At 40.6% G+C, this 17,914-nt stretch overlaps 1 protein-coding gene across 8 annotated transcripts in view; it reads left to right on the top strand.

The window, feature by feature from the left end:
- The window catches only part of CDKL5 (cyclin dependent kinase like 5), a 216,007-nt gene that overhangs the window by 184,208 nt on the left and 13,885 nt on the right, over positions 1-17,914 (top strand). For 2 of the 8 annotated variants that reach the window (XM_045472590.1, XM_045472589.1), the window contains exons 16-19: positions 752-851; positions 4,454-4,576; positions 5,733-5,852; positions 8,372-8,588. In XM_045472590.1, coding sequence (XP_045328546.1) covers positions 752-851; positions 4,454-4,576; positions 5,733-5,852; positions 8,372-8,588 — 560 coding nt within the window. Of the gene's footprint in view, positions 1-751; positions 852-2,427; positions 2,488-4,453; positions 4,577-5,732; positions 5,853-8,371; positions 15,526-17,914 lie in introns of those variants that run through there. The other 6 variants (XM_045472586.1, XM_045472593.1, XM_045472595.1 and 3 more) reach the window with 4 other exon arrangements.

Genomic DNA, 17,914 nt, shown 5'->3' on the forward strand with positions numbered 1-17,914 from the left:
GTTTGCTGTCTATTCATACCTTCTATTTGTATTAAAATACCTGGTGGTGTCAGTGCTATGAAGCTTAATGTTGTCAGTATTTTCAGTTAGAAGCTTTTTTTTCCAAGAGTGCTTTGTATTAAAGCATTCATCTTGTCTATATTTTTTTCTTACCTGATCTATTTTTCAATTTAGTTTCAATAAATAAATACAACATTTTTATAAGGGAATTTTCCAGTTCAAGGCAATTTTTGCTTTTATTTACAGTGCTTTTGTACCACCGTTTTTGTTTTTTTTGTTTTTTTTTTTTTTTTTTTTTGCTTTGTTTTGTTTTTTATGTTTAATATCTTGGCAAGCCACTAATAATGAACTTGTTGAGTTGGTTTTTAAAAGGTAAATAGAAAAATGAAGATATTGAAAATGTTTCAGTTATTTCCCTTGGAGGGTTATGGAAAAGGCATCCTTTAAACTGTGTGCTTTTCAGACTCTCACATTCAGAGGTTTTCAACAGCATGAAAATGGTCCTGCAGCACAGTTACCAGATCATTTGTAATAATAGCTCAAAGTGAGCCTGTGCTAAAGGCTAATCATTAACCATGGTTGATTAGATTCAGTTCCTCCTGTGCTTTTTAGAGGCTCTTCACCTACGTGCTTGATTTTTCATGGCTGTTTGAATCTGGTTTCATGCATTTTTTAGTCTTCATTATATTTGTCATATAATGGCAGGAGAACGATTGAAAGATCAATATGATAAAAATGTCTTCCCATTTAGGAAAAGTCCTGAAAACATTAGTCATTCTGAACAACTCAAGGAAAAGGAAAAACAAGGTTTTTTCAGGTCAATGAAAAAGAAAAAGAAGAAATCTCAAACAGTAAGTAGATGGGTACTTTCTATATACAGTGACATACGAGTCTGCATTAGTCTGTGGGTACTTTACATTTTGTATGTGGCAATCAAAGTGAATTATTTTCTTATTGAGATTTGACATACATACATTGTATATGTGTCTTTCTAAATTCTATACAACTATTTTCCTCTCAAAGAGCCTTTTCCAGATTCCACAGAATCTCTAAGAATAGAAGAAATTTAATTTGGATTACAGAGAACACTTTAAACCTCTCTCAGTAAACACCTTATCCATGTAAAAAAAAAAAAACTATGAAGCTGCAGGATTTAGTTTTCTTTGGGGAGTAAAGATATGTGAAAACTTAGGAAATGGTTTTGGTTTATGCTTAAATCCTGGAAGTTTATAACTACCCATCATTCATTATTCTTCCCTGGCTCGTTTTCCAGTTCCCCTGTTGACAAATGCATTTCTGGGCTGCCTAATCACAGAGAGGAGAATAGTATTTGACATTTCAGGGCTTGCTTTAGTAGGAAGACATGTTTATCTTGTGACTGAACTGTGAAATGGAACGAGTCTTATCTCCTGGGAGCCCGCTGCCTGAACCAAGGTTTGGCTCCATGGAACCGTGCACATCACATCACTGAACCACCCAAGCAAGGATTCTGCTGGTTAGTGACGTGAGGAAACATGGGGAAGCGAGGCCTCCAGGCCAGCGGGAGCTTTCTTCACCCACGTGAGGCCTGCTTCCCCCTTTGCTTGTTGAGTCAGCTATTTTAAATGATTTTGTTTCTATTTCTACATCTTACATGATTGACTTTTATTTATTTTAAAAGGGAAAAAGATTCTAGGATTATGACTCATTGGTAAGTAACGATGAGATAGATGATAGTAGGAAAAAGAATGGAACACCCAAAGTAAGGATCACAGATGTTTTAGAAGTATTAATAAAGATCTTTCTAGATTACCTTTCTAGACTATTCTTTCATTTGCTTATTTGTTAAATTGATATATTTCATTGTAAAATAAATGAGCTCATTGTAGAAAAATTGAGAAAAAAATGCTTTCTAATCTTATCACCCTATTACAACTAGCATTAAGATTTTGGTATATTTCTCCTAGCTTTTACCCTATGCATGTTTGTGGAAAGAAGGTGGTTTTTAAGTTTGTTTTAAATAATAGTAATCCTTGTAGTATAGTTTTGTGTCCTGGCTTTTAATAGTAAATATATCTATCAATCACACATACACACAATATATATTTTACTACACAGATCTTGTTATCTTCATTTTAATCGTGGCATAATATTCCTGAAGTGTTTAAAAAAAAAAAAAAAAAAAACACTACCTGTGCCTTTAACTGAAATTCACTTAAATCAAAATGCCACTCAAATATTGCTACATTTATTATTTACACTGGATGAATAAAATAGGCCAGATTTATTTAAAGTAGAGGAGCTTAAAATATTTAAAGTGCTAATAAAGTAAAACTTTTATCATTGTCTGTAGAACATACTTATCCATCATGAACGTTGAACTTAGGCTACCTCTCCTCACCACTGTTATTTTTATTCTGAGGATTTTGTTTTTGTTCTTAACCTCAGGTCTGTAGCCACTATGGGGTAATTAAGTGGAAGAACGTAGCAGGAACCAAGGAATTGAAGGTGTTTTGTGTATAGATTTGGCTTTTGATGTCAGTCTGCATTAGACTAACATTAAACCTAAAGCCCCTGGCCTACTACGGCCTGAGTTGATATGTTGATTGACTCTGTTATTCAGGATCTGGTTCAAATTCTAGATTTTTAAATTTTAGATTTTCAAAAAGTATAGGTTAGTATAAATAAGAAAATTATTTTCTAACAGTCTCTCCACTTGAACTTACTTTTTTTTAGGTTTTTATACATTTCATTTTCGGTATGTAATGTAACTGCAAAATATCTCTGTATAGGCCACTATGCTTTAAGCCTTCCAAGTCAAAAATTATTTGTGCCTCTGCATTTTTTAATTAAAAGAAAAAACATTTTTAAGGACTTTGGTATCTAGAGTAAGATTTCCAAAGAGCCCTCTATATCCTGCCAGATCTCAGGCTCCTAAGCCTGGCATTATGTTAACTCTGTCTCCTTCAAGTGAGTATTGAAACAGAATTAAAGGTAGTTTGTTTTGTTTTGTTTTTGTTTTGTTTTGTTTTGTTTTTCACTTTCTATGACTCAGCAAAAGGAAACTAGGTAAACCAGCTTTGAAAGATTTAAAGCTTTGTGGCATTTGCATGAGATTAAAAGAAATAAAAAAGAAATGTAATGCCCAGTGCACATAGAGAAACAGGACATTTTAAAACCTCAGTGGGTCCTAAATCTAGTTTAACACCTTTATTTCACTGGTAGAAGACTACCCAGGCCAGTTGTGACCTGCCCAAAGTCACATAATCAGTTGGGAGAACTAGAGGTGGGTCTTCTAAATAACAGGCCCAGACTCAGTCCATGCCACAGGCCCATCTCTGGTGGAGAGCCTCTGGCCACTGATTCCTGGGAATTCTCTTGTGGTCTCCTTAGCGATGTGAGTTAAATTCTTCCCTGGGATCCCATCATGGGAATAGAATCCTTCATGGGCTGTCTTCCTTGAATGGCTTCATACAAGGTGGTATGAATGCCTTCATATATATTCTCAATCTCTGACAATTGAGCTATCCAAAACAGGGAAGAGTGGTGCCAAAAAATAATTCTGTATTGTAAAGGTGCCTGCTTTGACTCAAGCAAATCTGGAAGCCGCCTTGGGAAATCTGGCCTCAGTTCCACATCCAGAGTTGCATAAGCCCTCAGAGCATATGGTGACTTTGCCAACTTGGTAATTGTAGCCTAGTTAGTTAGTATCTCAATTGGTAATCATGCGTCAATTTAAAGATTGAACTTTGTTTTTTCACTTTGAAAACCTGTATTCTGAATTGTGCCACATAGTTTCCATGGGGTAAATATTTCTTTAACAGCATGGAACCAGGCTTCTTCCTCGATGGTAGAATCCTGTAACAGTGATAATTCCTCTTCCAAGTGATGTTTTCTGGTTCAACAATAGACCATGTTCAAAAGGGTTTGCAGTATCTTCTCTTTTTTTCCCCCCTATAGACAGATTACATGGTCAATTATTTAGTTGCTGAAGTCCTCTCTAGCAATTAGGAAAAGACTGAAGTTCATCAGTAGCTCTTTAAACATAGTCCTTTACAATAATCGTATTTCTGATAATAAATAAATCCTTAAATGTTTTGTTAAGCTCAATGTGAATAGATATGTGTAAGTTTCTAGGCATTCCTACTATAGGTAAGGATCATGACCACATGTTCTTTATATACATTGAAGTTTTTGTAGGTCTTGAATTTACATTGTTGGCATCTTCATGTCCAAGTGAGAAATGACACAGAACTTCTTCTAGGTGCACACAACAGCACAGATTCCTTAAGTGACTATCAATATTTAACAGTATCAGGGCTTCCAAGGGCTAGGAGTTTCAGTAAGAACACCTTTTTTTCTTTTCTTTTTTTCTCTTTCTTTGCTTTTTCTTTTTTCTTTTCTTTTCTTTTTTCTTTTCTCTTTTTTTTTCTTTTTTTTTTTGCAATTAGTTTATTTGTATCTTATATTGCAGACAGATTCCACCAACGGGGAGAATCCAAGCATCAAGAAATCCCTCTTTCCTCTTTTTAATTCAAAGAATCATTTAAAGCATAGTTCTTCTTTGAAAAAGCTTCCTGTAGTCACTCCACCCATGGTACCCATTTTTATGTATGGTAGCCCTGAAAACTGCTCCAGTAAACTTGTTTTACTGATGACAACAGCATGTCTTATTTTCATGGGGTCATATTCTCTTTGTGCTAGTTAAGTACCTGAGCCAGTTCCATAAATTCACTGAAATATCAATTCTTCGCCATTCTGGATTTTCTGAATCAGTTAAGGAAGTTGAAGCATAAAAAGCTATTAAACAAACTAGTGGAAGAACTAGTTTGGGTTGTCTGGTTACCCACTTGTCGGCAGATGGCATTCATAAAATCCCTTATTTCCTGTAAAGAATTTGATTAACATTTACAATTAACAGTGTCTTTTCATTTGACTCACAAAGTTTGTTAACACTTGGTTGGCAGTTTGTTCTTTGAAACCAAGTTGAGTTGACCAAATTGAGTGAGCTAGCAGGCTCCATGAAAACACCTTCTCTTGGTTGGTGATTTGCTTTTTCCTTGCCTGGCTCTAGCTTTTGCTGGTCACTTAGTGTAAAGCCAGGGCTTTTGCTTGGCATTTGGCATTATTCTGTGTTCACCAAAATCGGTGAATGGACCAATTGCATTCATCTGGAATTTGTGGCACAAATTTCCAGCATTTTTATAGTGTATAACGCTAGACCCAGATTTACTGGGCGGTGTCTTGGGAATATGATTCAAACCATACTTTTCCCACTTTGGTATCCTTGAAAGCCTGCTAGCCTTCTTTGGGCACCGCCAAATACAGTGTTTGGATCATTTTCCCAGCAGGAGCAAATTTTTGTTTTATTGAACTGGTTCATAACCTAACTGCAATATGGAATGAGGATACGACAGCAGTTCCTGGTACAGCCCAATTTAACTGCTCTCTCTTACAGCGACTAAAACTAACAGCATGGGAATGCTTTAAGGGTTGAGGTTTTAACAAAGCTGCATGACATCTGCCAATTTTTCCTAATACAGGGAAAATTATTAAGAGGGCAGCAGAATTTAACTGGCATCACTTGCATTGTGAACGTCGGGAGAGTTTTGGTTTCTTTTTTTTTATTGGGGGCGGCGGGGTCGAGTTTCGGTTTCATTTGATTTGCTTTTGTTCTCCTCTTGGGTGTGGTTGCATATCTTAATTAGGCTTATTGGGGTTCTTACTGAATCTTTGTCCATATTCTGCTCTAGGTACCCAATCCTGATGGCCCTGATCTTCTGACACTACAGAAAGCCATTCACTCTGCTAGCACCCCGGGCAGCAGACCAAAGGAGTGGCGTCCTGACAAGATCTCTGATTTACAGACCCAAGTGAGCGGTGCCTGCCTCACTCCTAGATTCTTAGACTCTGCAGTGGCTGTCTCTCTTGAGTGGAGGGCAGGGTTGAGGAATTTAGCCTCTGTGTTACAACAAGGCTGAGAGCCTCCTCGGAATATACCCTCTCTAATAGCCAGATGCATTTCGGGAGTCCAAATGAATCTTGTTTCAGTGACCCATGTTCTCATGGGAAAAAAAGTGAGATTCCATTAGCCTTCAGCTAGCCCAGGCTGGGCGTGGTGGGTGGATGTTGGAGGGGATTAAGAGGGATAATTAAGGTATGGTCCCAGCCCATAAATACTACATATCCTAGAAGAGAGAGAGAGAATCTATAAATAATCATCATTCATGGTAAAAAGTGAGACATGCCATCAAATGCAGGGGAGGTGAGAGTGGGAAGATGAAGGTTTCATTAAATGTGGTAGCATATGAATTGGGCCTTGAAAGACAGACATGATAACCTTTCTTGAAAGAATAAACTTATGAAATCAATACTATTTTTGATAGAAATTGAGCAGTTGCATTAGGAACTGCATATTAGACAGTATTGTGCAATCACATTTATCTGCCATAGGGGGAATAAGCAGAAAATGCAATCAGTAAATTTTTTAGGTAACTGAGGTTTATCTCCTTTGAACAACTGTTTTGATTAGGAGTGTTTTAATATTGCATCTTTTCAGTATCCCATAATGAGCACAGTAACATAATCTAACTAGTTTTTTGATCATATTAATATTTTTATAAACCCAGTATTCCTCTGTACTATAATTTCTGATAGCCTCTATGAGCTTTTGAGGCTCTAGGACTTCTTGTACCTATAGATGGCCACAGATTTCTGTGATTCGGAGGAAGAGGGTCTATTTCCATAGGTTTTTTGTTTACTTTCTTTAACGGTTACTTAGAGCCACTGACACAAGTTCCCAGATTTCACTTGCATTTGCCCAACCTTTTATATTTTCTGCTTCTAACATAGTATAGGCTGGGAGGAGGGAAGGGGACAGAGAAGGTGTAGGGAACCAGATATCCATGTTATTGGACATGTATCTGAATTAAGAGCACAGGGCTCTGAGTGAGGGCCTTGACAGCCTCTTCCCAGTTTTATAAAAAAGAACGTGGGGCTTTAGAACCTTCTTTGTGTAGCCATTTGTTTCGCTAAGAAGCTCTTTTCAGGTTCCCTTATATATCCAGCTGGACCCAAATTATTGTAATTGCTCGATAGTTACATGTGGTCAGGGCCATAAAAATCACCAGGAGTCGCATTGTGTTATCATACCAATTTCAATAACAAAAAACACAGTGTGTACCGTACTGTGCCACCTTCCCTGGGGACCACAGAGCTTTCTCAGGCAGACTTTGGAATGGCCACGGAGGATGCTTCCTCAGGAGCAGTTTCTACCTGAGTCCATTCTCAAGCAATTTCCCTTTGATTTCAGTGCTCTGTTCCTTGAGATCATCGACATTTTATTAAAACTCTGCTGAGCCCTTAAACGCATGGCCCTTGAAGGTTGGCAGCCAGAGTTGCCCCAAGGCTAGGGCTACATCCTGATTGCAGGGTCCCTGGACCTTGAATTTCAGGATGCTTTCACATGCCTCTTCTGATGGTGAGCCTCATCACACAGCACATAGAGGAGGAGAAGGAGTGAGCCACCTTTTGCCAGTGGGGAAGCCCACAGTTCAGCAGTTGCCTGAGAATAGTTGGCCAGTGTGGGGCAGATGGCTGCCAGGACGCTCCCTTCTGCCTTGAAGCACAATCCCCCTCCGCAGTACACCACCAGTGGGGTCTGGGCTCCAGCCACGCAGCAGACAAGCAAGGCAGCTCTTAAGCCCATGTTAGGAATCCAGAACCTCCTGTGAGGGAACTGTGTTTTAGCGTCTGTAGGGCTTTTGCTCCTTTTTCTCTGCTTTGCTCACTTTTCAGTGTTCAAATCTTACCCTACCCTCCAAAAAGTAAAAGTGTGGAAAGGGAACGTTTAGATTTTTGCAATGTCATGGGAAAGGGAAAATCGGGGAGATAAGAACAGAAGGGGGATATGCAATTTGTAGCTGAGTACGCTGCTACCTAATTGAAACATTACATTTCTTCAGTTCTCTGTTGCCGCTAGATATGGTCGAATGGCTGAGTCCCGGCTTGTGAAAAATAAGTGGCAGCTTTATGCGGAGCTGTTGGGGAGTCTTCTCAAAAAGGGAGAGGCATATTCCTTCTGCTGCTCCCTGCTGGCTGAAGCAGGAGATCCTTTCCCTGTGAAGATGGGATGCAGCCAGATAGAAGGTGCCTAAGCCTTTGATCCGCCACCACACCAGCTCTAGATTTCTTAGCTAGTTGTCATTAAAGATAAATAATTTTGATCTTATCTGAAAATGAACAGAAAGACAGATAAGGCTGGATTTAGCCCCTCCTTCCCCATGCCCTCTGTGCTGGCTACAAGCAGTCATCTCAGATCTGTGCTCACTTCTCGCAGCTCTCCAGTCTACTCTAAATGAACTCCTATGTGCACTCTCCTCTTTTCTTCCAGAGCCAGCCGTTAAAATCACTGCGCAAGCTGTTACATCTCTCTTCAGCCTCAAATCACCCGGCTTCCTCAGACCCCCGCTTCCAGCCCTTAACAACTCAACAAGCCAAAAATTCCTTCTCAGAAATTCGGATCCACCCCCTGAGCCAGGCCTCTGGCGGGAGCAGTAACATCCGGCAGGAGCCCACACCCAAGGGCCGGCCAGCCCTCCAGCTGCCAGGTCAGATGGACCCTGGTTGGCACGTGTCCTCTGTGAGCCGGAGTGCCACAGAGGGGCCCTCCTACTCTGAACAGCTGGGTGCCAAGAGTGGGCCAAACGGGCACCCTTATAACAGAACAAATCGGTCTCGAATGCCAAATCTGAATGATTTAAAAGAGACAGCCTTGTAGTGTGCGCTGGGGTAGGGGATGGGGGGTAGGTAAGCCAGTGGAGAGGGGACGGGAGGGTGTGGGTGGGTGGGGAATGGGCTGGGCTGGGCTGGGCTGGGCTGGGGTGGTCAGCCAGTATTTTCAGCTTTATGAAGGTGAGTGCAATATTGTATGTGTGGAGCCCTCTGGCTCCTCACGGCCACAAATGCTAGTCAGGGATCTCAGAGGCACAGGAGTTCCTTAGGGACCACCAGTCCCCTCGGATCTCGTGTGAAAATGGATAGAATGTGCCACTGAGGAAGAAGACATTCTTGCCAGTTTCTCCCCTGTACATTCCAGCTTTAGTGCAATCCCTGTTGAACTTGGGAAAGCCAGGGCATGTTCTGGTACTGCAAGGGATAGAAGAATTCATGTTGACCGATGCCCTTACCACAGATTTTTTTTGCCTAAACTAAACGTGGGGTTTGTTGTAATCCAAGCATATCCCTTTGAAGGGTTAGCAGATGAACTAACTGTATGTCTTAAATTGTTTTCTAAACTCCCATATTTGATAGGATTTGTAACATTTATTTATAATTAATATTGTACTGTTCTAATCATACCTTTTATGTTAAATGTAAAGTTATTTTGAGCTGTTTGGAACATTGTGAAGCAGTGGGACAGCTACAGTAGTTTCTATAAAAACTAAACAGTAACATTTATATATTGCATCAGGAGTATTTTATTCTATATATAAATATATATATATATGGTAAATATCTGTCTGTTTTCTAAATATAATCATTTAAAGAAAGTATCGTTATGACACTATCTGCCATATTTTTATACATTTGTGATATGAAGTGAGTATTATACTTCTAATCAAGGGAGTTGAATTGTGGCTCTGTGTGACCAACAGTGGGAACCGTGCTCAACTTTTAGGCCCCAGCAGTAGCCTCTAGACGTGGTCCTTGGTAGCAGATGAGATGCAGCATCTCCTTCCGAACCCACAGGCAAGAAAGCCAGCTAGGCCAGTGAGAGCTCAGCACGCCTCGTCTCCATCCTCACGGTTGGCTCCTGTTCGCATCCAGGGACGATCCCTGTACCTGAGGGGAGAACAGATCCAGGGTGACTCATGGGTCTTCGTAGAGAGAATATGCTCTTCTCCTTCGCGTTAGTGTAGAGTGTAGACCAAAGATTTGCCAGCGAACATTCCTAGTTGCAAGTTCGTAAGAGGCACCTGTCTGCAGGTCTTGCAGACCAGCTCTATGCTCCTGAATCCTGTGCACTGTACCGGAGACTTTTGGCTGGTGGGGTGTGAGATACATGTGCGGCATTTCTATTTCTAAGTGTTTTGTTGTTGTTGTTGTTGTTGCTGTTGCTGTTGCTCTTTCCAGTATATTTCAAAGGCTCCGGAAGCAATTCCAGATATAGAGAAAATTGCTGTATTCACTCTTTCTTCCTGGGACTGTCCATTTATAACAAGGTTAGCATGTACATCAGTATATACACACACACGGTCAGAACAGGACTTCTTTGCCTCATTTGATCTCCTTCAACTCCCAAGTTACTCCCAAGCGTCATCAAGGCCTTTCGCCAGCAAGGGTTATAGCCCAGTGTCTCTGGGCCATCCTTGACAGAAATCACCTCAACGCCATCCATCAAGAGAATTAGATTTTTGGAAGTAGTCTCTTAGCAATAATATTTCTAAAGCTCCCCCATCCCACACCCCTCAAAGGGATAACTTCTCAATATTTATTACTTGTCCCAGGATTCTGAGAGCATAAGCCCCCGAATCAAGTCAGGATAATTGAAATGTGCTGAGTTACTGTTCCCCCTCCCCCGAGATTTTGAGAATCAGCTCTGATGATTATGAAGATTATAATGAAAAGGTCTTGGTTTCTTTGAAGCTTAAATTGTGTGCATATTACATTTTTATATAACTACTATAATGATGTGTATTGATTATATATAGAGGTCATTTTAAGGTGCTTTTTATTTGGTTTTAATAAGTATAATAGGCACTAAAATGAAACTCAACTGGGTACTATCATTAAAACAAGTTGATTCCAACCAATAGTCTGCATGCTCTTCAGTTCTTTTTATATCTTGTTTCTTTCACCAGTTCTGTAACTGTTGAAGTAGCTCTGAATTCTGGCTTTTCCCAGGCAGCTGCTCAGTTATATAAGTGACGCGAACCTTAGCAGTTTTCGCCTGGACACTAATGACTCTGAAAGGGTGTGTAACTCTTCTTTTTCATACTAAATTTGTACCTTGTATCCCCCCTTGCAGACCAGAAACTACATTTTTTCCTCCGGAAAGACTTCTCACTGTGCTGTGCGCTTAGGAACTGCGCAGTCACATTGCCATGCTGTGGCATTTGAGGCTCGTTGTCACCTAGGGGCTGGTTTCCCATGTTTTCATCCTTGCTAACACTGGGATCTCAGATGTTTGCAGAACATTTATATTCATGGTGGTTCTTCAAAGAAGGGCTAGAATAATTGCCTTCTACCTAGAGCAAAGTAAACCTAACTGATGAAGAGTCAATACATACTTTTCATACATTCCCAGATTTGAGCCAGAAAATATCTACAGTGTTTTCAACTAGTATTTTTGAGGTAGCTCTTTTATCCTCTTCTCAGCTTTTGTCCATTCTGACTTTTCATCGACCTCAGTAAGCTGTAATAAGTGAACTACAATCCACACTTGTGGCATGTATAATTCTCTTCCTGCTCGCTGTGGGGGATGGTCAAGTTTTCTCTCAAATCTAATGGGCCCTCTCTTAGCTTTTAACTGTTGTTTTCCTCCGGTTGATGAATCATTGACCTCACAAAAATTGCCATCCACAATGAGAAGGACTTGATTTAAAGTCACGAAAGTCTACATTTTCTTTAGGAAGGGAAAGTTATGATGTCCACGTTCTATTCTCTGCCCTTACTTCCTAAAGGATAGACTATGGCTGAATGAAGGCTTATGAATCACTTTGTGTTAGAGAAGTGTTGCTGATCACCTTTTGAAAAGAAACTCTGCTTCGCTCTTTTTCTACTTTTGCTCTGTCGCCATCCTCGTTTTTCTTCTCTGAAGTCCTGGATGAACTTTACTGAACCTTGCTTGGTCTCAGTCTGAGGGCTAGCCTCTTCAGAGCCCAAGATCAAACGTGCTCCGTGCTAAGGAGCTCCAGTGAGTCGTCTCTGTAGCAGTGGTTCTCAGTCAGGGCCAATTCTGCCTCCCTGGGACGTTTGGCAATGTCAGGAGACATGGTTGGTTGTTATAACTGGGAGCGGTAGGGTGCCCCTGGCATCTAGTGGGTGGAGGCCAGGGATGCTGCTGAACATCCTGTGTACACAGGACCCCCCACAAACAAAGCATGATGAGCCCCAAATGTCAGTAGTGGGGAGGTTGAGAAACCCTGCTCTACTGTACTCCAGGCCCACTCGTCTGCAGAGCTTGGCTCTGTCCTGGCTCTCTCCAGGCTACGGGAGAAACTGCGGGTATGAATTCTTCAGTATCCTAGTCTCTGAAATAATCTTCTACCACTCTTTTTGAATCCCTGGAATCCTGTTTGTTTTCATTGTCTTGGGCCTGCTAAACGGTGCATTCTTTGGGAGGAGACCAGAGTGGCTTTATAGGTGTTTGAGAACTTAAATTCTAGGTCACCATCTTTAGAAAATCTTTCACAGAGCCATGAGGCTTATATTTAGAAGCAAGCAGCAGCCTGGCAGATTGGCATGATTTTTACCAACTGCTCAAAGGCATCCATGGCTTTTAGCTGTGTCTCCCAAAAGAAAATGTCATTGTTTTTTATTCAAGTCATTTAATAGCTCTTTACAAATATTGGCGTATGACAGACCGATTAGAAGCAAAAAACTCTTTACTGGTGGTTGTGATGTGGCTGTTACAGGAGTGTTTGTGCTGTACGCTTTGGTTAAATCTGTTTTAAAACCTGCTTTAAGATTTGCCATATGCAGTTGTGCTTTAATTCTAAGCTCAGAGCTGTGCTGGTTAGTTTCTAGTCGTGTCATGTATTATAAAGTATGTTGTGGTTGTAGAGTTAGCCAGTTTAGCATGTTCCTAATCTGAAAATTAGTGGACTTCGCTAGGAAATGCTATCCCATTTTCCCTTCCCAGCACCCCTTATCTTAGTTAACGTCATAGTATCCTCACTTCTTAAACTAGTTTTTAGAGTAAATAAGGAAAAAAAGCCATTTATTTTTCTTCTAGCTATGTATTGAGAATGACTCAATAAGTGTACAACTTTTTTTAACGGCCAGAGGGTTACTTTTCAAGTGTGTAGAAGGCTCTGTCCATTTCTGTTCACCAAGGTCCTGGTGGTGACCCAACTTTCAGCAAGGGCAATCAATCGCTCATTGCGACTTATTCCCAGAGTTCAGCTGGGACTCAGAAATCTGCATATTCTCTCCTGGTCACAACATTTTTTCTGGAGAGCACTGCTTTTATATCTAGAAGTTCGTTAACTCCTACATTATAGTGGGATATTGAGCTCCATGTGAGCACTGAGATCCACAGACTCACACTGTTGTGAGCTGGGGATGTGGTATGTGATACACTGAACCGAGTCAGAGCATATTGAAATATTTCCTTGCCTCCTTCAGTTCATCACTATTAAAGTGTGTAGGCAGAGAAAACTGATTTACACTTAAAAAATAAATAAATAAATAAATAAATAAATAAATAAATAAATAAATGGTTTCTTTAAAAGGGCCTGCAGAAAAGTGTCCTGTTGCTAATCTCCAGGGCCAGAATCTCACAAGAACGTTCTCTCAGAGATTTTAAGAACCATCTTACAAAACAAAAACTTGTAAGTGGTTCTGATTTCTTCATTTTGTATCTTAACCAGCTGAGATATATAGAATATCTTGAGGTGTGACCCATCAGCTGGGTAAAAAATTCCGTCTTCGAAACCATAAGTAAATGCAAGAAAATGAGGCCGTGACAGGGCGAGTCCCTTGTCTGTCTGTCTGTATACACACAATGTGGTAGAAGTAAGGTGGCGAGGAAACTCTGGGCCTGCCGCCCTATCCTATTCTATCCTATTCTATTCTATTCTATTCTATTCTATTCTATTCTATTCTATCCTATTCTATTCTATACTATTCTATTCTTTTTTAACTGAATGTACTATAAAAGATCATAGACTTGTGCCAAGTCAGTTACTACGTAAATATTCATTTCTCTTAGTGCTTTGTTGATTCATCAGCGTTAGGCCTGGTCCTGACTCCACCTTTCTCTACTCCAGGCACTGGCCCACCTTTCTGTGTATTTCCTATAGGATATTAAAGATGATCATGACCTACATTGTATCTTCATTCAATAACTGTTCACTCCCAGATTTGAGGGAGTTTGTCTTTTGTTTTGCCAGAAAAAATTTGTAGTAGTCTGCACGTTGGATTTCCAGGGCCAGAGAACTGCGGCAGTGAAACTGGTTTCACTTCTAAGGCCCTCCATTACCCATAAGGTTACGCTCTCTGAACCCCATTTGATCCTCGGGTCGTATTTTGACCCTCCTTTGGAATCTTAAAAAAAAAAAAAAATCAGTTTCCATGTTGTATGCAGATTAGAAGTTGCCTTGTTTGCTACTCTTCCAGCACAGAGTATCAGGGAGAAAGAGGCCTTATCTGTTCCTCCAGCCCTTCCGTTTTGACAGACTGCTAAGAATTCCTCAGGACTTCCTTTGGTTTGGGATGTTACTTTCCCAAAAGCCTGATCTGATTCGTTTCAGGCATAGACAAGTTTGTCCTAGTGCCCTGCTTCAGGGCTAATCGGACGAAACCCAGGAATAGAAAAGGTAGATGCCTTGACTTTTGTCCCTGTTGGGGGATTAAAGTGTTTATCGCCAGAGTCGTCAAAAGCTCTAGTTATAAAGCATTCAGAGTTTCAAGAAAAAAAAAATGAAGCTTTTTCTCTTGGAGAACTTTCAAGTTCTCCACCGTGGCTTAGATTTTCCAAAATGGAAAGCAAAGCTCGTATGAACTCCATTTTCACTAGAGGTACACAAGTGAGTATAGTCCTCTCAGTCTCTTTCCCTCTCCTTGTTTCCTCCTTGGTCACTGATTGAGTCAGGCTGGAGGGGTAAGCTATGATCGCAAGAAGTGGATTCTCACTGTAAACTTGGATTGATTAACAGAAACAATAAAACCAAACAAAATAGTTGCCCCTAATTCCTATCTCCAAGAATTGCTTTGTGCCATTTCGAATTCAGGTAGTTATTCTGTATATACTTAGAAGACTGTTCTGAGCTTCTTCAATCTCTAGGAAGTTCAAAGGGGGTATCTGGGAAGACACAGGGCAGGGTGACTTCGAGAACCCTACTCATGCATGAAATAAAAAATAGGGATAAGCCAGAATGATGTAACATCCAAATTTGTGGTAGATGAAGAATCAGTGGAAATTCTTAATTGCACAGACTTTATAATCCATAATACAGAGTGTAATTCCATACTTTTTACTGTGGCAAGGGTGTGACGTGGTGTTAACCTTTTTAATTTTTGAATCCAAACTGAACTTAAAGTGTTGACTATTTAAATTCCTCACAAGCTAATTATGAACCATTTGTAAAGTGTTTATATAACTCTTTGTATCATGTGTTGGTACATCTTATCAAGTTTTTTCTGGCATGTATTCCATTCTAAACTTCTGTAAAATTTCTATTGTTGCTGTAAATATTATACAAATATCTATTCCGTGGTAACCTTAATTATCAGCATGAAATGGTCAATTTTTACTGAGCACAATGTATTTTTGAATGGATCTTCCCAAATGTCTTTAATAAAATGCAGATTTTGCACTGACTGATGTGATTGCCAGGCCGTCCCCATCTTGAGCACTGTGGTCCCTCGCTTTTGAACAGCAAGCAGCTCCTTGTTAGTTCCTTCTTTGTAAAGAACTCATTTGATTTCAAATGGGGGATAATGGGCCTTTGAAGTTGGAAGCAGTTTAAGGGACAGAAAGTAATGTTAAAGCAGGGCAAATCCTGTTATTTAATGATGATATTCTCTTTTTTTCCAATTTATAAAGCTTTTTTCTCCTCCTGGCATTTTGAAAACTGGTTTCTTTCACACTTCGGTGTTGTGTCGTCTCCTTTGCACATTGCTAGACGCTCGCTTGGTGGTTTGGGAGGATGGGAAGATGTGTGCCTCCTGCTCAGTGTGATGGAGAAAGCAAAGATGAAGGAGCTTGGCAAACTTTTTGCCGGATAGTAAACATTTGGGGCTCTGTGGGCCATAGGTCTCTGACTACTCAACTCTGCCTCCACGCGGCTCTGCCGTCGTGGTGCAAGAGCAGCACAGGCAGTAGACAGAGGAATGAATCTGGTGTGTTCCAGTGAAACTTTATTTACAAAAACAGGTGGCGGGGAGCAGATATACTGACCATTTTAGGCCCTCACTTTTGTCTTTGGGCGTTTGCTCAGTGGGTCCTATTGTTAATGGGGGAAAGAACTTCACTTGTGTGAGAACATGTATAAATATTCTCCAGTGTTCTTTATCTTTCTAAACAGAGGGTAGGAGCTAAAACCCAGTGATTGGCATTCTTAAAAGGACTGTGTCACCAACTTCTTTACTCCCAAATTTCTTCTTACTGTCCCAGAAAATTGTGGCCTGTGATTTCAACTATAATTTTTATAAAGACTGAGTCAAAGCACGCAGGCCTTATAATTTTTCTGTTTGCAGCACTTACTGTGGCGGGGCACAATGCCAAGGGTTTCACTTTTATTATTACATTCACTTCTCACAGCAGTGCAGTGAAGCGAGTAGTATCCTCAGTTTGTAGACGAGGAGACTGAGGCTGGACTTTACGTTACCTTGCCCCAGGTCCCCTGGCTAGGATTTGAAGCCTAGTGTGCTCGCTGTGAAACCCACGCCCGCAAACAACTAGTAAGCCGTGCAGTTCCGGCATCTCCGTGTGTAGAAAACTGACGTGGGGCTCGTGACATGGAGCAACGCAGGTTTCCTCTCATCTCCCGGTGGGTGGTAATTGATTTGACTCGAGAATTCGAGCATTTCATTGAAACAAGTCACTGGAGGTCCAGGGCCCGGTGAAGTGGCTAAGAGCACAGGCTCTGGAGTCCGATTGCCCAAGTAGAATCCTAGCTCCATCACCTAGATCTTCGGTGGCCGTAGGCAAGTTACTTCACTTTTCTGTGCCTCAGTTTCCTTATCTTTAAATGGAAATAATAATAGTACCTACTTCATAGAATTGTGAGGATTTAACAAGATGATAACCTGCAAGGCACTTAATCAATTCTAGGTAAATATTAGCTAGCTATTTTTTGTGCCTCGGTTGGCAGCCCTATGAAGTTGAGAAGCAATGTCCCTGAACCTTGACTGCCAGTTCTAGAGAGCTCATTAAGCACTTTACATGTATTTATCCTATTTGATATTTACATCAGCCTTGTAAAATTGTCAGGGTTAAGAAGCACCCAGCTTGGAGCTGTTCTTGGGGTCACGGGAAGCCACAGCCCTTAGAGCTGTACATTTGTCAGCAGGCCTTGGCACCCCACGCTCCAGGTAGACAAAAAGATGGGCTTCTTTTAGCACCTGTTCAGAGGCTCACCTTAGGGGTGTAATTTTCTGGCCTCGGACACTGAATTCATAGTGATACCTTTATTTTGAAATACCTTTGCGTTGTCCAAGTAACCTTCTCCTACACTCCATACCAAAATCAGCTCAGATTTTTGTTTTTCATCTCGGCAACCCTTAATGCTACTTCTTTGTTCATAGCACGTTATTAGTTGTTTAAAAGTTTCCTGCAATATGTTATATATATTTTACTGTAATTTAAAAAAAAAAATCTCCACGGGGCGCCTGGGTGGCTCAGTTGGTTAAGCGTCCGACTTTGGCTCAGGTCATGATCTCGCGGTTTGTGAGTTCGAGCCCCGCGTCGGGCTCTGTGCTGACAGCCCAGAGCCTGGAGCCTGCTTCCGATTCTGTGTCTCCCTCTCTCTCTGCCCCTCCCCCACTTGTGCTCTGTCTGTCTCTCAAAAACGAATAAGTGTAAAAAAAAAAAAAATTACAAAAAACAAAAAGAATCTCCTGAAAGTGTAGACCACACTCTAGCATTTGTGAGAATAAAAGTAAACGTGTTAACATAAGGTAAAATAATGAGTTTGTGCTACACTATATGTATGTTATTTAATCAAGATTTTTCCCCCACCAAAAAAAAAAAAAAAAATCATACTCC

Source organism: Leopardus geoffroyi, chromosome X (genome assembly GCF_018350155.1).
Source record: "Leopardus geoffroyi isolate Oge1 chromosome X, O.geoffroyi_Oge1_pat1.0, whole genome shotgun sequence".
NCBI classification, from domain to species: Eukaryota; Metazoa; Chordata; class Mammalia; order Carnivora; family Felidae; genus Leopardus; species Leopardus geoffroyi.